The sequence below is a fragment of the Nelumbo lutea genome, chromosome 8, assembly GCF_056320005.1.
Source record: "Nelumbo lutea isolate HS-2025 chromosome 8, American lotus-T2T, whole genome shotgun sequence".
NCBI lineage: Eukaryota > Viridiplantae > Streptophyta > Magnoliopsida > Proteales > Nelumbonaceae > Nelumbo > Nelumbo lutea.
Window position 1 is genome coordinate 3702895 of NC_142691.1, and position 22313 is coordinate 3725207.

The 22313-nt window shown below is 37.9% G+C and overlaps 2 protein-coding genes across 10 annotated transcripts in view; both read left to right on the forward strand.

The window, feature by feature from the left end:
- The window catches only part of LOC148842242 (polyadenylate-binding protein-interacting protein 4-like), a 28261-nt gene extending 17349 nt beyond the window's left edge, over positions 1-10912 (forward strand). For all 9 annotated transcript variants that reach the window (XM_088957522.1, XM_088957519.1, XM_088957515.1 and 6 more), the window contains 5 exons: positions 1758-2083; positions 2189-2338; positions 7436-7531; positions 7663-7725; positions 10485-10912. In XM_088957522.1, coding sequence (XP_088813648.1) covers positions 1758-2083; positions 2189-2338; positions 7436-7531; positions 7663-7725; positions 10485-10514 — 665 coding nt within the window. In that variant the 3' untranslated portion in view covers positions 10515-10912. The remainder of the gene's footprint in view (positions 1-1757; positions 2084-2188; positions 2339-7435; positions 7532-7662; positions 7726-10484) is intronic.
- Positions 10913-12176: 1264 nt separating this feature from the next.
- On the forward strand, positions 12177-16506 carry LOC148842243 (uncharacterized). Its single transcript, XM_088956908.1, has one exon. The coding sequence runs from the start codon at positions 13835-13837 to the stop codon at positions 15512-15514; it is 1680 nt and encodes a 559-aa protein (XP_088813034.1). The 5' UTR covers positions 12177-13834; the 3' UTR covers positions 15515-16506.
- Positions 16507-22313: the final 5807 nt, after the last annotated feature.

Sequence of the window (22313 nt, forward strand, 5' to 3'; positions counted from 1 at the left end):
GTAAAATTAGAATGGACGGGGTCAGAAATTAATCCATACAATGGAACCTAGGAGTAGCTTTCAATAGGTGATCAATGAGAGAGAGTAGACTGAGGTCGTTTGATCACATGCATAGAAGACCATCTACAGCATTGGTTAGAATAATTGATCTGTTACAAGTGGAAGAGGATAGAAGAGCTAGGGGCAGACCCAAAAGGACTTGGGTGGAAGTAATAAGAAATGACTTAAGTGCCCATAATTTAATGGTGATATGGCACTGAACAGAATTGAATGGAGATTCATGTAGCTGACCCCACATAATTGGGACAAGGTATAGATGATTATGATGATATGTAGTATGCTGTTTACTTTGTTGTTGGCACCATTTTTTGTAATGTTATAGCAGCTTCCTTTCTTCCTTTGTAATTTTGTCTTAGAAAACGAAGATGATTGAGATTCAGGTTTTTGACACTAAGAGTTGAAATAGGCCTTCTATATGCCATTTTAACATATATCTTTACCAAAATAAAAAGTTGGGGTTTCTGAAAATTAATGAACTTGCTTTTAGATAAAAATATAGTTGGTTGAAAGAAAAATTTTCTTGTGATAGGATTTGGGTTCCAAAAATAACATTAGAGCCATTTCAAATGTGCCAATTAGAAGTTTCAGATTCTGTCAAGATTTGTTTCAGGAAAGTTTCCCAAACCTCGATGTTGGGACTGGTAAGAAGGTATAAACTCACTAAAAATGCTGCTTTGGTTTGGAATGGCTAAGCTTAGTAACTTTCCTGAAACCAATCCTGACAAGTTATGAAAGTTCTAAACTGTCAAATTTGAAATGGCCTTGATATTATTTTAGTTGTCAAAATTTTGGGAACTTCTATTACAAGTGGAATTCCCTTTCAGCTGGCTGTTTTTGTTGGAAAGCATTGTATTTTGGGACTGGTAAGATAATGAAAGTATAAACTCAGCACCAATGCTGACTGATTTGAAAAAAAAAAAATCTCAGTTATCAATGCTGCTTTGGTTTATAGTGGCTGAAGCATAGGAATTTGACTCTTCCATCAATTGGTTTGGAGATTCTCAGTTGACCATGAAAAGCTAGGCCCTGTATAATCAAGAGTATGCATGGGTTGCAGAATTGATCAATAGATCCATTCTTACCATTAATGGAAGTTAATTCATAGTTTCATACAATCCTTTTCTTTGTTTTACCAGGTTTGGCCTTGTGTTGATTGAGAAAAGTTTTATTAATTTTTTATGCTTGGGCAGTTCACCCAATAATGAAAACCTTCCAAGCAGAACCTTCCATTTTCCCATTTTTCCATTTGGTGCCATGCTGGCTGTTGTGGAACTTAGGTTTATTGTATCATGGAGGCCTAGATGTCATTTTAATGCCTTGCTGCCCCCAGGTTATTTCCAAAAACAAAACACCCACCATATTGCATAGAACTGTAGATAATCTGTTTATAATTACTTGGTTTTTGAACTCAAAGCAATGGACTGAATAACTGTCCTTGTGTGTTTGTCTTCCACAAAATTGTTTTATATCTTTCCGGTTTCCCATTAATCTACTTCTTTGGTGATCTAATGTTGATGAATGGCTATTAGTTGGTTTGACTAATTTGCATTATTAATTGATCCAATAAGATTTATTATTTGTTGCACACTTGTACTGTACCATTTCATCAGCTATATCTGACATATTGAATCATTGTCTATTTTACCTATTGCATTGTCAAAGATGCACAGTTAATCATGTCAAAATGCCTTGTGTAGATGTACAATCATCTCTGAACATGAAGAAGGCTATTCATGATAAAGGGGGTTTATCTCCCAGTGCCACAGCATATTCTCCGACTCCATCTTGTGTTTCCTCAAAGGGGCAAGAATGTGAGGGTTCTTTTGGTGATTTGTCGGATTCTTCAGCCAAAGGACATGGGGCAACTCAAGCTGTAAATCCTCGAGGACAACCAAGTAGTTCTACCTCTTCCACTTCAGAATGTGTTGGTGGGGTATCCACTTCTGGTGGACCTGGTTTGTCTCCAAGCTCGTCTGTAGGATCATTATCTTCGGAGAAATCTACACTAAATCCTCATGCTAAGGTGATCTTTAACCCACCCATGGACCCTCATTTTATTCTCTGCTGCCTTGATTTGCTTTATATTGTCATTTCTTTGGCTTTATACCTCAAGAATTTTGTGACTTAGGAATTCAAGCTGAATCCTAATGCAAAGAGTTTCATCCCATCACAAACACCTTTAAGGCCTCCTTCTCCAGCATCTGATGGTTCTTATTACTTCCCTCCTCCTAATGCTACTGCTATCCAACATATCCACGGTGTACCCATGGGCATTGGGGTGAGTTCATATTAGACCAATATTCTTTTTTCCCCTTTCTCCTTAAAATAGTTGCCGGTTCATTTCTATAACATAAAGTACTATGTTCATTGGTGATTATAGGTTGCATTTTATTAGAATGTGATTAAGCTTTTGATATCCTTAATCCTACGTAAAGTAGCTTGTTTTTTTTTTTTGTTTAGTTGGGTAATGAAGCTTGTTTGACATATTCTTTTATTCTAATTTTCATTTGCAATTATGAAATGCATAGTTAATAAGTTATTATTGTTGAGAGTTGGTGTAGGATAGGAAGGGGATGTCCTACAATTTCTTTCATGGTGGGCTAAAGAGGAGGTTTAAGTTTGTGTAGGATGAAGAAGAATGATCTTAGATTAACTAATAAGAAGAAGAATCAGGTTGAGCATGACAGCTGGCCAGGGGTGGACTGGATATGGTCCTAAGTTTTGGCATTTTTTACACAAAGTGACCGCTCTCAGACTTGAACCCGCATTCTCATGCTTCACAGCCTGGGAATTTAAAATTACACTAAGTAGTTTTGGGTTTCAGTGTTCTGTTTTGGAGATGGTATTCTTCAACCAATCCTTATATTTCTCCTTTCTTCTACCCTGTTCTTTCTCTTCTCCCTTCCATTTATATGCAACTTCTATTAAAAAACCACTACTGCTCTGAATCCCAAGGTGGTATTGCCATTTCCTCTTGGGACTGCACCTACTATCATAAACCCATACTGAGCTAGTTCCTTTTTAATGGGATCTTATTTTTCTTTCTTATTATTAAATCCTAAACTTTGGGATCCAAGACCCTCCTATTCCCTACACCTAAATCCTTTAGGGTCCATGAATAAGTTTACTTGTAGCTTTGGCTCTCACCACATAAGTTTACTTGAGTTTAGCCTTATGGGGAGCAAAGTGTGGGCTCCAGGCTCTTACCTCATCCAACACAATCTAACTTGGATGTGTAATGAGTGGGCCAAGATTGAAGTGAATATTGTGTGAAGCAAGGGTTCTAGTAAAAGCAAGAGCATTAAAATTAAAAATATTTAAGATTCAAGAGCAGCTCCAGAGTGTATGCCAGATGCATGTATCTGTGGCATGGTTTGTAATTTCTGTATCATCACCATGCAGAAATGGGGAAATTTTAGAGATATTACACTACTGTTGCTAATAGTTTTGGAAAATAAAAAATTAAAGGAAAATTATTAAAAAGTTTGATTTTGTTAATGAGACTTAATGGATTATTAAAAGAAATATAATTGTACATTTATGACTAAACACACACATAATCAGTTTAGTAAATAAGAGATGTTTATTATCATGCCATTTTATTTTGTTGTTTTTGTTACTACTTGTGTTGATTAGTTTCAGATATGAGGGGAAAAAAGATTCTTGTCCTTTTTTTCTATATCACACCTTAACAAAATGGCAAGATTTGGTCAATTTGCGCTGAACCGTGGTATGTTGCCACCCACACACGTGCTTGCGGGGGTGGGGTGGAGATGATATGCATGTCATTAACACAAGTCGGTCTAGTAAGGTGGCGCTTGATAAATCTGAAAATTTAGATCTGAAAAGTTAAAAAGATATTAAATGTGTCTGAAATCTGAAAAGAGGCATAGTTGCTTTTCTACTTTTTAGAGGATCTGAATCCATAAGTTTGTTTGTGTTGGATCAACCCTTTTCTAATTACTAATTAATAAATGAAACAACTAAAGTTAAAAAAATAATTAATGATTATAAAAATAGTAAAATAATTAATAATTACTAGTTAATAAAAATAATTAATAATTAATAAATAACACAAGTAAATTTAATAAACAATAATTAATGTTTAATAAAAATATTAAAATAATCAATAAAATTAATTTATAATTAATAATTAGTAAAATCATTATTATTATTCACCGAACCACCACTGCTGCTTGTTGCAGCGGCGGTGGCGGTAGTGGGAAGACGGGAGGGAGAGAGAGGGAGCGAGAGCGAGAGCGAAGGTGGTGGCGGTGGCGGTGGGAAGACGAGAGAGAGAGAGAGAGAGAGGTCGAATGCTTAGGTTTTCTGGCTTTGGGGTATCAGGGGTAACTCGGGTCATTTACGAAAAATTGTAAGGATATTTTGGACATTGGGCTGGCTCTGAAACGTGTCTGAGCGCGTTAAGAGCCGGCCCAAGGTCTATGATTTTCAGATCTGAAAATCAGTTTCAGACCCAGTTTAAGAGGTACAACCAAACAAGGTGTGAGGTCTGAAAAATAGCATTTTCAGATTCAGACCTCAAAAAAGTGCAATCAAATGGCACCTAAGTAACACGGTAACACCTGGTCAAGGGGATTTTTATAAAAATTACTGATTTCATCATAAATTCCTTTAGGAATTTAAGATTTGAGCTCAATTGTAAGATGGTAATTGGGGGTTTGGTGGCTCTTGCCCACCTATAATTGGGATGCAAAGGATGATGTACATAATTCATTCTTTTGCACAAGGCTCCCACCAATGCAGGGTCTGGGGAGGGACAGATGTACGCAGCCTTACCTCTGCACATATGGGGAGGCTGTTCCCCAGATTTTGAACAATAAACAGTTCATTGCCAAGGATCTATAGGCATCAGTTTAGGGAAATAGATAGAATTACCCAGGGATGAACATTACTTTCAATTGGATAAGGACTACAAATGGGATGGCTGATACCCTAGTAAAACAAGGGGTATATAGGCAACAGTTGTTTTGGGCACTATTGTAGCACATGTAACTTGTGGAGATTGGAACTGACCCTTTTGTATTAACCAGTTTTAAAATCACTTAATAAATTTTTAACGATTATAAAATAAAATAGTACACAAGAAGAAGCTTATTCTGTGAATTAAGTGTTGTGTGGTCTTGTAGGTGGAGTAAAGGTTCCATGTAGAGTTCATTTAGCTCTTTGTCCTAGGGGTGAGTGGATGATTTCTTTGTAAATTGTAGGTATTGTTTTAAGATTTTGGGTTGGGAGTTGTTTTCTCTCTCTTGGACAGTTGTTGTCTTGTTTCTTGGGGTGGGTGTTGTACTATGTTGTTTGGAATTGGGGTTTTGTTGTTTTTTTTTTCTTTTTTTCCTTCAGGTGATAAATTATCTTTTTTAGTTTTTTGAATGGTAACAGTAACTTTATTGATAATTAGTAAAAGAACAAATTATGAGGGTGGGCCTTGCACAGCGGTTGGGTTAGAGTTTAACGTTGGAGATAGTCAAAGTTCCCAAAAAATCCATTTCTGTCATCAGGATTTGGGCCAAATGATTCCTAGCAATGCAACCATAGGGACTCCTAATGTTTTGTTTTGTAGAGGCATCAAATTTAATTTTGACTATGCCCAGGCTTGGGGGTCCATTTTTATCCAAGTTTTCTCACCTAAGAGGCCAGGGGAGGGGCTTGAGAGAGGGATGCTTGCTTAGAAATATTCATTCATCTTGACTAGCGCCATTGAAATGATCTCATTGGAGGGGGGATCGATTTGTTGTTGAAGATCATATCATTCCTATTTTTCCAAAGGTACCAAAGGCAGAAGGCAGATTTTTCCCACATGCCCTGATTTTTCAAATCATCCATAGAACTTAGAATGGTATCCAACCACCCCACAAGATTAGTCTCTAAGTTTACTCCAGAGGCTCCTAGATTAAGGTCCAATATTCCCCAAGTTTCTTTAGTCACTTGGCATTTAACAAAAAACATGGTTTCTATCCTCCATTTCTCCATAAGAGCGACAATTCAGATTAATATTTAATCAACTGTCATTGAGCATTTTTTTCGTTGAGAGATTGTCTTGGTTAATATCCAAAGGAATACCTTGTTTTTTTTTCTAGGCACACAATTTGTCAAATTTTCTTTATTAAATTGCAAATAGAGGGGTCAAGGGAATTCTGTACTCATCAAAAGTCTTTCTTCTTCATCCCCCAAAGCCCCTTCTTATACACACCTTACAGCATAACTGCCTTCCATAATAAATGCCCAGCTGGCCGAAATATAAATGTCCCATTCTTCTTATTCCCAACTAACAAGCTATAAATGCTAAATGCTCTATACTCTTCCTATTCTCAACTGACAAGCTATAAATGCCACAAAAACTCTCCTTATTCCCTCCAGCCAAAAATTCCCCCACGTTCAATTATTTCTTCCCCTTGGCCGCCATATGACCTTTCCCCTTCCTGGTGTATGTAAAATTAATTGGGGGCCTATCATTACCCGCCGCCCAAAGTCTAACCTTGTCCTCAAGGTTGAAATGAGGAAATTGGTCGCGAAGTAAGTCAAAAGGCTCCCATCAATCTTCAAAATCAGGCAGGTCCTGCCAATGGATAAGCACTTCCGAACCAGTAACACCAGGCATAGTGGATGGACGCACCCACCGAACGGCCGCAGGTTCCGCCAGCATTTCCATATCAGCTGACAGAGTGGAAGGAATCACGGGAGAAGAGATATGATTGCCAATTGCTTTCTTGAGATGCGAGACATGAAAAACTGGGTGAATCCTTTCAGCTTTGAATCTCCTGCTTCTTCTCGTATATGTTCACCTAAACTTCTCAAATTAATCTTCCTAGCTTTCTTCACCTTCTTATTAGGTCCAAGTGTCCAACATCAAACAAACTCCCTTTCAACTTTTGAGATTTCAATAGCTCTTTAACTTTATTTTTACTTTTTTGACTTTTGAACCTTCTGACAGCATTAGGATTTCTCTCTCAATCCACACTTGCTAAATTCTCATCTCTCAACTAAACTTGAATTTTCCGCTTTAACACTTTTGCATGGCATCCTTTTGTTGAACAAAGTTCCTTTTCATTTACCCAAATTATGCATGGGCAAGATCCATATCCCTCATATTTGAAGTCAAATCGTGTTCCTAAAACTGATATAATGCAGAGATTAATTTGTTTTCAAATCCATAAATCCATGGCATCCTTTCATCTGTAATCCAAGTTCCATGAATTGGGGCACTAAGGTCAATACTTGAAATTGAGTTATGCACGGCATACTTGAAATGAGTCAATGCTAATACTTTTTGTTATTGTCGATATGATTGTCCTCTTTTTCCAGCTCTTATCTCTCTTTTGTTAAGATGCTTATTTTTTCACAATGTTTGCAGATTCCACCTTCATATGGACACCAACCTGTTATTTATAACCCACAGGCTGCACCAATTCAATCACCTCAGGCATATATCCATCCAAGTGCACCTCTGGTATGGAAATTTTATGCTATTTCAACTTCCTGCCAGGATCTTTGTTAGACATTTCTTATTACCTATCAGTTTGATATAAACATCAAAGTTGCGGAATATGATTGTGTGCATCATTTTCCTCATTTTGGCAGTATGGACAGCAGATGATTCTTGGTCATCCTAGACAAGTTTTGTACATGCCAAGCTATCCCCCTGTAAGACCGCTTTCTTACCATAAGCATTAGTAATTTGTATGTCCTTTGTATGAATTGCACCCATGGATTGCTATTTTGGAAGGTCCAGGTATTCTCCTAGAATAAAAGCCTGTTGCTGTTCTTGGAGCTGACAGGTCTTCAATGGAATTTGCACCAATATGGCAAAACAGTGATTTAAAGGGCACACCTCAGGCACACAGGTGAGGCACATTTTAGGGTATGCGCCTCGCCTAGGTCCTAGGCGCAGCCCTTTCAGATGGTGAGGCGTGCCTTTTAAAACACTGATTTACGATATTGAGCCTCGCCTAGGTCCTAGGCACAGCCCTTTCAGATGGTGAGGCGTGCCTTTTAAATCGCTGATTTATGATATTGGTGCAAATTCCATTGGACCCCCTATTTGATAATGGTGTTCATTCATTCATCCTAAAATATCTTCTTAAAAAGCAATTAAAATTATAAAATCTTTTTTTTTTGTGACAACTAAGAATTTAAGACCCTAACATGGACTTGTTTGGGCTTGCCTTGAGGGGCGTGGCACAAAGGTGGCACGTAGAATCAGGAATGTAATATGTTTTACATCACAATAACTGCCTGAAGTAATACAATTGAGGAAAAAAAGAGATTGTGGGTTTTACATGCTTGAAAATGCTTTATATGTTTGATTTTATTTTTAAATTCTCATTTGAATACGCTTTACATGTTATGTTTATGTATTTTAATTTTAGATAATAGGTTTTTTAAAACATTTATTTTAAAATTTTGGTTTATATTTTTATTAATATTATTGTTTATTATTTTTTGATTTTTTTTGCATTTTTTGAAATTTCTGTTTTTTTTTTTGCATTTTTTTTTGTATTATTGTGCCTTGCTTCAAAAAGGTGCATGCCTCAAAAAGATGTTACCAGTGTCTGACAAGGTGTAACTATGAAAACATGCCTTATTTGGTGCTAGTTACATGCCTCTTTCAAATGGAGTCCAGATATGGTCCTCATAGAGCACTCCTCACAACACTTCCCAGCCGCACATCTCCCATACTTTATGTTGTTTATAGAGAGATGTTCGCAATACACAGTGGGATAGGGCTGTGAGGTCAGTGTGAGGTGTGCTCTGTGAGGAGAAAATCCCGATTCTTTCAAATGAGAAGTAGAGGTGTGACCTCGTGAGCATGTCACATGATTTTGTTAAAATATGAGAATTGAATACAAATTTTGAAACCAAAATTTGTTTTACTTCATTCTCCAAATCTAGAAGGCTTATTGCAAATTTTTATTTTCTACATGATTGTTGTATAAATAATTGACATATCAAGTGTTTTTAAATGATTCAATATGTTTCATGTTATTCCAGTTGAACTGTACTCGGTGTTATAAATGTAGTATTTTAGTCTGTATGTTTAGAAATATCATCCAATCACACATTAGGATGGCCAATGCCTATAACTATTTTCTCTTGCTTCGATTTCATCAAAGTCGAGTTTTCTTGTTAGGACTGATAATTTCTCTTGTGATTATGACTCATGAGATTATTTTCAATCTCTTAGATTCTTAAAAAGAGTAAATAATTATGGTGGTATAAAACACAAAAATCGTAAAACCAAGGCTTCATATTAAGGTTATGTTTGGTGTCGATGATGATTTCTCCTTGCTGATTATCCAGAAAGCGGTGATTTCTGGAATAGTGATTTTTGAAAAAACATAAAAAAAATTGTTGCTTGTTATCATTTATGCCATGTAAGCTGATTTTTCAGAAATTGGCTTTGAGTCTGTTTGTTACTGATTTTCAAGGGCTGATTAATTTTGTATTAGAATTATTATTCAAAATCAGGAAATCAGAATCAGTTAAAAATCAGGAAATGAGTTAAAAATAGTTGGATGCCATGTCATCCTCAAAAAATTGGAATCAGTTAAAAAAAATCAGGAAATCACCAGAAAAAGTGATCCCTGAAAAGGGCTGATTTCAATAATCAATTTTTAGCTTATTTCCCAGAAATCGGCATATTCAGCCAACCAAACAAGATAAAAATCACCGATGGTGCTGATTTCTGGGAAATCATCATCTATGCCAAACATCAGTTAAAGCAAAAATAAATTATATTTTCATCTGACAGTAAGATGATCAATTATCATGGCACTAGATAGAGTGGAATGTTCAAAAAATGTGCATTTTTGTCTATTTGCATCTTTCTTGTTTTATCAGAATTGTTTTTGACATTAAAAAATCTTAATTTCATAATATTTTGACATGGTTCCTATATTTAGTAGCTAGCATTTCCACCAGAATGAGCAGTTATTTGTGATCATTGAATTAAATTCAAGAGTATTTATGCAACAGAGGTTTGAACAGGATACTCGGCTGAAGCCATAAACTGTATATTAGTATTCTAATAGAGGATTGAAACGCCCCTTTGAATGCTTACCTGTCATTTCTGGATTTTTGACCACTTGATTTGCAATGTAATTTGAGTTTTGATGCATGTGTTTCCATTTAGCTTTAGCCTTTTGCAACATACATTCCCCAACACTGACAATTCATTTTATATAGTGTATTTTGGCAAGGCTTAAGCCTCTAGGCAAGTGATGCTTCATTTGATGTTCGATTCATGTTAATGAACATCTAGTCTTCATCAATGATGCTTGTCGATGCTAGTTTATCTGCTTTTGTTTTATTTTATCTGAAATTTGTTGGATGAGATGTTTTACTTATCTAGCTTGTGGTTGAACAATCTTGGAAATCCCTCTTCGGTGGTTTGTTCTGTACAGGAAATGCCATACAAAGGAAGGGATTTCTAACCCCCCAGCTAGCCAAACCCAGTGGCTGTAAGGTGCTTGTAAATGACCCTTCTCAGAGATGATTTGTCGATTTTTAGAGGAGAAATCCAGTGCTCGGTTGAAGATCAATAATTCTGCGTCACCGTTTGGAGCCATCGGAACATTAGTTGCTTTGTCTACCAGTTTCCTTTTGTATTTGTAAAATTTGGAAGCTCTATACCGGTCTTCCCTACTCTGACATAATGCTTGTTTGCTCTCAGATGCAACTTCACACTTTTTTGATTTACCTCCTGATGAAAGTAATCTGGAAGTAACCCAGGAGCAACAAAAGATGCACCAGTCTTATGGCAAAAATTTATGCCGAGTGATTGGGTGTGTACATGATGCTTTAAGTGACGTGTCCATGATTTAGGACGAAACTGTTTCTTGTGGATTGCGAATATTGTTAATCTGGAGGTTGGGTTGGGAAATTGTTACGCAAACACAACAGCGGCAGCCCTTCCTCAAATCCCTAAACTAGGAATGGCAACAAGACGGGACAGGGAGGGGAGCCATATCCTGACCCTGTGAAAATCCACATCCCTGTTCCCGACCACGTCACCCCCAATTGGGATAAGGTTATTTCCATTTCCTGTGAGTTTTTATAATGTTAATCATTTTGTTTTTATTTTTCTTTTATTTAAAGAATAAAAATAAAATAATTAAAATTTACAATTCACTTAAACATATTTTTAAAAATATTAATATATGGACATATGCATACATATATACATATATATTTAGTAGGATCGGGGTCCATAGGATGGGGAGTGCTCTTTCCGTTCTTACCCTGTCTCCGCCCCCTATTCTCCCTTCCCCCAGGTGGGGGGAAATTATCCCCATCTCCGTCCCATTTGGAGCGAATTATCACCCATGGGAATTGGGAAAATGGGAAAAAGTTGGCATCCCTACCTTAAATCTCTTTAACCCGGGTTAAGTTATGATTTGATCTGTACCTCAACAATGAAGAGACTTTTACCAGAATGTTAGCTGGGACCTTCTCTCATTTTGTTTTGTTGTCTCGTTGCAAGTTATGTTTGTCAAATTAAACTAGGGTCGCAAATGATATCCATTTGTTCAAATTTGAATTTATTCGATGAACTGATGAAGGTGATTTGATATTTGGCATTTAGTTTTATGCTATATCTAACATAAAATATAGACTTCCACACTCTCTCGGATTCAAAAATCCGGAGACATGGACGGTATAATGGGTAAGTTAATAGAGAACAGAATTACTGAATTACTGAATTACTGAAATACCATCCCCCAAACAGCAATACAGGGTTGTGTACTGCAGTAAAATTTCATTTGACCTACAATAAATGCACGAGATTGCAAATGAGAAGAATACAAATTATGGTCGGGTTTCACTTTATGCTGCTTTAGGCTTTATTTCACTCGAAAAGCCAACACTTGCACTCAAAATCATTTGGATTCTCATACAAAATTGCACTGCAAACAAGCCGGGCCTGTTGCCCAGAGAGAAAATTCCAGTACTCTCACTCCCATTAAGAAGGTAGCAGCCAGCGGCATATATCTTAAAGGCTAGAATCCTAGAACGGCTACCATTTTGATTTAAGGGGTGCAGTCTACTTATCCCTTGATTTTTAAGTGGTGCTAGGTCGGTCGAGACTCGAGAGAAGATCATGATTTGGGTTCTATTGGCGTTCATTGCATTTTTCGGGGGTTACGTAATTGTTAACAAACCCTACTTTCACAAAATGTCTGAATAACGCCTTTTTTTCTTTGCGTTCCATTGGTATTGGGGAACAAAAATTCCTCATCGAGTTATCATCATCATCATCTTGTTTGGTGAGCTCTGCAACAAGAAAAAGTGAAGGCAACTCAATTATCGATTATCCACTACCACCGCTCTAGCCTAAAGTCTTTTTTAACGAGTGCGCCTCTTGTTGTCCAGTGCAACAGCCAACAGAGCAGAGCTGTTATATATATAAAGCACCAGTGAGCCCAATCTCCTCCAAAGTCGATCAGAGTCGTGGGTCTGTTGTACTCTCTTCTCTTTTACCTCTCTTTCATCTTTCTCTTCCTCTGCTCTTGTTTTCAGGCCAAGGGAACTACCTTTATTGACAACTCTCTCCCGTGGTTCACATACAAATCTCCCCCTCCTCCCCCATATTATACGTATAAATCTCCGCCACCAACACCCATACACAACTACATGTCACCACCACCTCCTCATCACGTCTGCAACAATATCTCATCACCACCTCCGCCTCCGCCTGTGCATAAGTCTAAATCTCCTCACCCACCGTCAAAGCACCCCCCACAAACACAAATGGGCTCCTTAGTCCTTACCCGTATGTCACCTGCAAGTCGCCCCCACCGCCGCCGTTGCTGCATCATCCTTCCCCAGACTATCACTACAGTTCTCCGCCTCCTCCAATGCCATAATAACGACTGGAATACAGAACAAGGAGCAAACTACATGGACGGGAGGCAGATTGAATGGGAGGGAATGTTTATTTATTAGATTGTGGAATACCTAAATATAATTTCTGATCAGACATTAATCTCGTCTCAGCAAGATCTAAACTTTGTATTAGTTATGACGATTAAAATTCTACGCGTCCTATGCTATCTATCTCTGATTACCATAAAGATGATTTATTTATTTATTCTTTCTTGGTAGAAAACAGATGCCATTGAACCAAAGGATCAGAGCAGAACAAACCACACCCAACTACACCAACCAACACCACAAGAACCAGAACAAACAGAACACAAACCCCTACACGCTGTCATCTTCTAAACAGCAAACCAACCAAAATGGAGGATCAGATAAGATCTCAGCAGTCCCCAAGAAACCTTTCGTGAGCCACCACCATGTATTCCAGGTCTTTGAACAGAGAAGAACTTCACCTCAACTCCAATGACCAAGCACAAGTGCTGAAGATATCTTTCACTGGGAAACTCGGTCAGGTTCTTCCCTCCAGATATGCAGAGTTCGTTAATTTACACGACTTTGAAATGCATTCAAATTTTAATAATATCTGGTCGAACAGTCAAAATGACAAACGCATTATTCAAAGTTCGGACGTTTATTGGTGTTTGTGGATTTCTTGCCGTCTGATGATCTTTTGGCAAGTCCTAGGTTAATTAAAGGGAAACTGGATCTGTAAATCGGACGGTCGTGATTAGGCAGAAATTCGATTAGATTTTGGATTTCATTCAAAAACCCCGCAGATTTTCCGGGATGCAACGGCACTAACCGCCTACTTCTTGGTTTTTCAAGTGCAATCGTAATTCGGAGCTGGAGGGAGCCACCGGCGGCAGCAGCAATGGCGGTGGCAGCTCGAAATCTTAATAGTAGTTATAATATTGTTCCCCTGGTAGAGTCCATCTCCTCCGTCCTTCATTCTCTCAACCTTCAAAACCCAAACTCCTCAAATCTCGCTTCTTCTCCTCTCGACCAATTCACACCATACTTGAATCCCAATTTGGTGATCCAAGTTGTCAAATTCCAAACCAATCCTCACAACGCTCTCTTCTTCTTCCGCTGGGCCTCAAATCCTAACCCTAACCCTAACAACTACTCCCACACTCAGCGCTGCTACTCCGCCATGGTCGACCTTCTCATCTCCCACAGCATGTTTTCTACAGCTTTAGCTCTTCTTGAATCATCAAATAAACTCTCCGATTCCATGGTTGCCAAGTTCATCAAGGCTTATGGAGACCGTGGCGACATCAGAGGTGCGATCCACTGGCTTCACCGCGCCAAGATGATCGAATCAGGTCGGTGCTTGTACTCGTACAATGCCATTTTAGGGGTCATGGTAAGAGCGAATCGCATAGATCTAGCTAGAGCTTTCTTCGATCAGATTCTGAAGGAGGACATAGTGAAACCTGATGTCTCGACTTACACGACGATGATTCGGGGTTTCTGCAAGTTGGGTATGATTGACAATGCAAAAAAGGTGTTCGATGGAATGCTCTGTAAGCCCAATTTGATTACGTACAATACCATTATCTCCGGATTCTGTAAGAAGGGGCTCCTGGAAAATGCACGAGAGATTTTTGATCTTATGATAGCTGGCAAGGATTGTATTCCCGATGCGGTCACATTCACGACTTTGATCGACGGATACTGTAAAAGGGGCGAGTTGGGTGAGGCAAAACAATGCATGGATGAGATGGTGAGACGGAACTGCGAGCCAAATGTCATCACCTACAATTCACTGATCAATGGTTTATGTTTGAGCGGAAAGATCGACGAGGCAAAGATGATGATGACAAAGATGAGATTAAATGGTGTCAAGGACGACATTGCAACCCATACAAGTCTGTTGAAGGGGTATTGCATAGCAGGGAAATCCGATGATGCTGTCAAACATCTCAAGGAGATGATCAGTCTTGGGGTGAAACCTGATGTTAAATCGTATGGAGTGGTTATTAACGAATACTGCAAAATGGGGCAATTAGCTGATGCCATGGCACTTCTAGATGAGATGAAGGCGAGAGGGGTCAATCCAAGTGTCTCCACTTTCAATGCACTTCTCAGAGCGCTGTGTGATTCTGGGGAGCTCGACCTTGCAATTGATGTTTTAAAGCAAATGCCTTGGAGGGGTTGCTCTCCCAACTTCTTATCTTATTACACAGTGATCTGTAGCCTATGTCGGCTTGGAGATAGGATGCGAGAAGTTGAAGACCTTGTTGCTGGCATGCTTCAAAGAGGCCATCACCTTGATGCCTCTATGTATAGTGACATGGTTGAGGGTTACTGTGAGGATGGCGATGTTGAGATGGCGATGGGTATGTTCTGTGAGATGATGGAGAAAGGCTTTGTGATCAATCTTCAGAGCTTTTCTGTGTTTGTGAAGGAGTTGCATGGGAAGGGGAAGGTATCTGAAGCTGAGAAGCTCTTTCAGGATATGTGTAGGAGATGCCCTGTACTGGATATGGCTAGTTACAGAAGAATATTGGATGAGCATCAAAGCAAGCCATGGGCAGGTGGAGGCTAGTCAATAGGTTGGCACCATGGAGTACTTGCTAGAACTTTGCTTGGATGTAAGGAAGTCGGTTGGGGAGGGCATAAACTCCATCAATGTGGTTTAGTTCAGTGACGATCAAAATGGGTCTCTTGATTTTTTTTTTGTCACTTGGTTGGTTGAGTTGCAAAACCAAACGCAGTAAAAGAAAAACCAAGCGAATTCCCAAGAAGCCAATTTGGCTGAATATATCATGGACAGTCAGTCAATTTGATCAGTTTTGGCTTTACTGGTAATGTGTACTCAGTGTTTAAAGAAAACCATAGACAGCTACCAGATTTTGAAATAAATTATTACAATTTGTTAACTTCATACCTCAGTAGACGGTAGGCAAGCCAGTACTCTTCTTCACAGATTGGGTAGCTCTCCTCTGGGAAACTGAAAGGGGGATGAACATGATCAGCAGCATTTATTGTCAACGCAAGCCTAAGATAAAAGAAAAGGTCAATTCGAGCCAGCTTAGCCCAAGCTCCCAGTGCCAACTCGGGGCCACAGCTGCTTTAGTCCTCCCTTTCGGCCATTCATATCCTAAATTCTGTTGAAAATTACTGCAAACTGTGGTCAGATTACACTGGAGGTGAATTGGAGCCTAGGGTAATGTGTGTGAGTAAAAGCAAATACATTGCTTAATTCTTAAGAGATGAGCTTAGTAAAAATTCGAGATGCATTGATGATTGTATTGGAAGTATCTGAAAGCCTGGATTTTTCTTAGATTACCTCTGTATTTGTGGTCATTAATTCAAATCAAACGTGCAAGTGGAGGGACACAAAAAACAGAAGAATAAATGAAGGGATGATTGGATTGGAAAATATAAGTTTTATGAGTCGAATGTATCATCAGCACAGAAGCTTTGTTTGGGCTTCTCATTTCTCGGGTTTTAAATTGATATTTTATTGTGTATCGCTGATTTATTTTGTTGAGTTCATGTTTGAAAGGTTTCTCATTAAAGCAAGTATTAAAGGCTTCCAATTTGTCGAAAAATGGGATTGTGCTGAAGTCTTCCCTCTGTTTTCCTTTTTTTTTTTTTTTTGGAAATGAAAGATTGAGAACTAACCTAGAGATTCACTTGCCAGTTGCCACTTTTCCCCGTATATCCACATGCAGCAACCAGGACCCCCGAGTGATTCCATCGTTACCCCCATTCATTTTGCAAAAATATTTAGATTTAATTCAAACGGCAAACTCTGTTTTACAACAAGGAAAAATCAAAAGCATGGAGTAAATTATGGATTTCACACAGGAACCCATTGCTTTGATCAGTTCATCCATTTGATCTCCTAGATTTATTCTGGGTTCCGTTGCATCACTTCATATGGGAATTGGGATTTAAAAAATAATAATTATAAAATGGAAGGTCCATAAAAATCAACACGAATCAATTCTAAAATTCCACTGCACTGATGGATTTTTTTCTTTTTTTCTTTTTGGTCTCAACTGTTCATAAAAGCCCGAGTGAGTTCCTGTACATCTCCATTCCGATAGGAGTGGCGTCACTTTGGGTGGGTTGGTTGATCGGCTTTGCAGCAGGTCAGCACCTATGCCTACTTAGGTGATATTTGTTTTCTATGCTGTTTTTTGAGCAAGAAGCAATGATGCCTTGAAAATTGGGAAAATATGATATTGCCATCAGTGGTGCAATGATGTGGCATCTTAGATAATATAGATTAATATTGAAAATGTTGCTGCAACCAGTTTATATGACAGCACCAGTTACTATAAAAAAATAAGCACTGTTTTCTAAAAATTAATATTTACAATTCCATATGCCCAACATCATTTTTATGAAAAAATTGTGTAATATTCTCAGCACCAATGCCAAATACCTAGTTACATTCTCAACATTCTTCCTTATGACCATTGACAATCTACGTTGCCCTTATTCAACCAACAGCACCGACTACCTCTAACTTCATCGTTCATTCTTACTCACTTGTCATGATTTCTTCATTTCTCTTTGGGAATTGGGACCAGTCACCAGATTCCAATCCATTCATAAACAGTCAAGCCTATCATCGTGATGCCTCTGCAGTCTTCATTTTCTTTTTTCGGTTGGATGAATTGGATTCAAATACGACTTGGTACATTCGACGAACAATGAAAGGGCATATGTTGTTAATTAATTTATCAGACAGATGGTTCCAGTCCAAGCATAAAGCAGTTCTAGATTTTAGCAATACAATCTCATTTATTCACCCTATCCACCCGTCCTCCCGATGTGTGTTGTGTGATGGGTCAATGTGCAAACATGCCCCCATGTAAACCCATAAAGATATAGTTGGCTAGTTTAGTAACTCCACCCCACCCACTCCCAATTAGTAATCACTAGGGTCTCCGGTTCAAGGATCGTGACCGGCTAAAAGACAATGGGAATTAAGCCCCCGTTTGGGAGTTCTTATCTTTAATCCCCAGTTCAAAGGATTAAGAATGATCAATAAGCAGTTATTTGTGTTTGGGAAATAAGCCCCAAATCTTAACGAATGTTTATTCAAGAAAATAAGTTTATTTGAATAAGCATTCAAGAAAATGATTATTTTTAAGCACTTATTACTTTTCCAAACCATCTTCGTCAATCCTTTTTTTTGGATTGGGGGTTGGCTTCGGTCAGGGCAAGCCAATGCTCACATCATCCCAACAGTCTCTTGCAACTTTGCATCAGGAATATCTTCCCATAAAATAAAACACATAAGTATGAAGATGTTCCCAATGCAAATGCAAGGATGTAAAGACTGTTGGAAAGGACATTGCCTTGACCAAAGCTGAACTCAGGGTGGGTGTTAAAAGATTGAAATAAGCACTTTTTCACCAAACACTAGTAAATAAGCACTTATCCAATAAATACTTAGGTCGTGTTTGGGGGTATTTATTTGAAAAATAAGTGCCACATGTGAGCATTTGGTGAAAAGGCGCTTATTTAAAATGGGGGTAGTATAAGTATTTTAAAATTATATGTGGGTCAAAATAGGCCAAAAAAAAAAAGAAATAAACGCTTAAAAATAATTTTAAAAATTAGGCTTCTCAAATAAGTGTTTATTAATGTGGCCCCAACCCAAAATAAGTGATTACTCAAATAACCATACTCCCAAATTTAAATTTATTTTAGCGATAGAAATCACCAACAAGACGTAAGAATGTTTTGGACTTGGCTGCATGGCGTAATCCAACTCACCCAGCAAATTAAGCCGAGAGTAGGAAAGCATAGGTTGAGACTACTATCTTTATTCCTACCCTTTGTAGATTTAGGTTCGGCGTTGCTTTAATTTGATTTCATTCATTTTATTAAAGGGAATCCACCATAACCATTTGCCTTAGCGTAAGAATATGAACTCCTAATTTTAAGGGGCCTTTTGATAATGGCTGAATTGGACCAAGTGGAATGGTCTATAAATGCCTAATGAACAATAGAATCAAACCGGGTGTGAGTGAGATTGTTGCTGAATGAATATGGCAGTATTTTTTTTAGGAGTCCACGTTCTATGCACCCGTGGGTGCACCCACCAATCACGTTTGATCACGTCAAACGAGTGCAGAATGTGTAACGGTAACGTAGGTTTGGCCGTCAACCGAATACAAAAGGACAAAAATTTTTATTTTCTCTTCACATATACTCATTTCGAACCCTAGCACCTCCAACAAAGAGAAATTCACCGGTGCCCCCGTGAACGACGAAGCCACCGGCAACAAGAGATAAATCGTCTGTCCTCTAATCCGTACATCTTCTTCCTTTTCTTCTCATCATCATCATCTTCCTCTTCTTCTTACAAACCTAATATTTTGTTTTGTTCTTTCTATTTTCAATAGGTGCTAGGGTTAACCTGAACGAATGTTTGGACGAGGAAATATCTTTCCCTAGCGTGTTAGTAAATAGTAATGGATTCATTAATGGGAATGGTGTGACTGTACATACTCTCACTATCCAGATTCCTAAGCGAATGTATCCTTTGAGCCCAAATAAGAGTTTCAGAATTTTCTGCCTTCACCAATTAAATTATACTTGAATATGTTGATGGATTAACCAATTAACTCAAAACACCCCAATTGATATTCATACAGGTTAGCGTTAATGGACGATAGGACACCTTGATTAACCTGGGTACCAAACGCCCAGAAGTAGCTTTATTTCCGAGCTCTTGTTAATTATTTGTAGCCATTTGAATGGTTTAACTTTGTTTGTAATCCAACCAAACATATCTTTCACAAATTTTGAGCATTTATTCAAATAGGCAATCTAAGTTAAATGAAAAAACAAAATGAAACTCAGTATATGGAAATCAGCATCTGTTCGTTCCACAAGCTAATTCTAGGCTCATAATATCTTTGCACCTGTACCAGTAGAGTCCCATCATCTAAGGGAACAATTCTTTTTTTTTTAATGAATACCAACCTTTTCAGTAAAGATGACACAATATATTTATAAGAAGTAATTGCTCAGGGATGTCAAAACATAGATCTTATGAAGGTTTAAAATATCGATATATCTGATATGTCAGTAGGGGCATATTAGGTGAATTAATATATATTTTTTATTTTTTTTAAAGGCGGTTCAGGGGGTCTGTTTAAGGCTCCTTTACCCCCTAAACCGGTCAGACCCCTAATACACTCACTATAGAGACGTATTAGAGAGATCCTGGAATGATATGTATCAGCCGACATATAAGATTTTTTGAACCTTGAATCCATCTTATAATTACAACTTAAAAGCAAAAAGACAATTAAACTTCTATCTGCTGGATGTTGGTGATTTCATGCTGTTAAACGTCGTTTCCATTGTGAGTTGAGATTCGGGTTACCTTCTATTTGTTGAAAAGAGAAAACCAGGAAGACTTTTGTAAGAAGAGGAAGAGGATGTCAGAAAACGTGCCGCCAGATCTCTCACTGCCGATGGATGATGACCGGTGTGGTGTGCTTGCCGGTGTATGGGATAGGAGTTCGGTGGAAGAAAAAAGAGAAAATGGGAAGGTTCGAACTGAGAAGAGTTTTAATAAACTTATAAGCCTTTCTCGTTTTATTAACGGTTAAAGGCCTATTAATGTTGGTCTATTTTCACCCAAACGATGTAGTCGACCATTAGTCTCCCATTGACAATGGGTTCACGCGTCCAAGAGACCCACGGGTGTACAGAACGTGACTTTTTTCAAGAGGTGATTCACAATTTTCTCTTACCAGCTAGGCAGTTAATAGAAGATTAATTTTTAAATAATTAAGAAAATCGTGGGGAGGAAATTGTCTCTTTCAATTATCATCGGCCCAAAAAGGCTATCTGACTTAAATTTATGACATGGGATGCATGATTGCATCCCTCTATCTATGTTAACAAATTTGTACGGTCCAAATTCAACCACTTTTTATTGAAACCAAAAACAAAAACAGGATAATTAAAATCCTTTAAAACTTTTCCCTATAAAATACTTTGCAACTCAAGACTTATGTTAATACAAGATTCGGCTATGATGCGGAAAAAGCATATATCCAAAAGTGGTTTTTGGTAATCAATGGGCTTTGATTGGTCAAAGGCTTTATCATGTATTTCCGTCATCATAAATATTTTTCATTAAAAATAGATTCATATTAAAATCTTCCTTTGTCGATTCATATTACTAAGGCAAAAATAAAAATCTATAATGTTTGAAAAAATATGATATCGGATAATCTGAAGAACTTTGATAAGGCAAAATCTGCTATGAATTTCGACCACGAATACCCACCTGCCACCTGATTGGTTATGTTTTTTTTCGGGATAAGGAAACATAAGAGGCAACAACCGTGTATTGAGAATATCTCTCAATGACAATTTAGGAAAATGTTCCCCATGCACACTGATATGTGCATGTGGTGTGTCAATGTGAATTCCTAACTACAATTGTATGAGCTTTCAATTAAATTATTCGTGAACATTTCAAATTCTAAATGAGTCCTAATCGATCATTTGTTCAAGATTCAAGATATCATTTAAAATTATTTGTGATGATGTCTGAGTTGAGGTGGATGAGCAACAAATAAAGTATGGTGATGAATTGAATGAATAGAACGAGTCCACATTCAGTGGATCCCTAGGTTCATGGGGCATGTGAACCCTCCAACAGGAGAAGTGCATGTCGATTCTTTTGAATTAATCTCAACATAATGGGTGTTTGCCGTTAATTTCTATCCGTCAAAGACAAAAGATAAAAAATAAAAGATCTCATTTTAAAATTTAGAATTTCATTCGAACTTTCCTCCCATTTTTTTGAAAAAAGAAAAACCTCTCATTTGAGCCCTAGCCCTAATCAGTGAGCAGGCCACCGACGATATTCATGTGCAAGTGACATCTGATGGTGTGGAATCAATTGATGGAAACAATAAACCGGCGGTAGGTTCCTTTTGTCTTCTTCTTCTTCTTCTTCATCTTTGCAACATCACTTATTACTAATTTCTTTCAATGCTTCCGAAATTGGCGAATGCATTTGTTGCAAGTACAAAGTTTTTGGCTGGCGGTGCCTTGAAAAAAGTCACGAATCGTTGTTTAATGGGTGAAAGGGAATGAATGTATTAATTTCAGGATTTTGGAAAACAAATTCAATTCCGTTTGTTACTTACCAACCAGAAAATAACCATTTTATTATTTCCCATGGCATTTGTTAATGTTGACATATTAAGCAGTAGTTTGGGTAAAGTTCTGATAAAGAAACCATGGAGAGAGGACCGATTAGGAGTGTATTGCTCATGGCATTTGTATGTTGACAAATTAAGCAGTAGTGAGGGGTAAAGTTCTGATAAAGAAACCATGTAGAGAGG

Excerpts from the sequence above, each read along its gene's own strand:
- LOC148842243 (XM_088956908.1), top strand. The coding sequence starts at position 13,835 with ATGGCGGTGGCAGCTCGAAATCTTAATAGTAGTTATAATATTGTTCCC.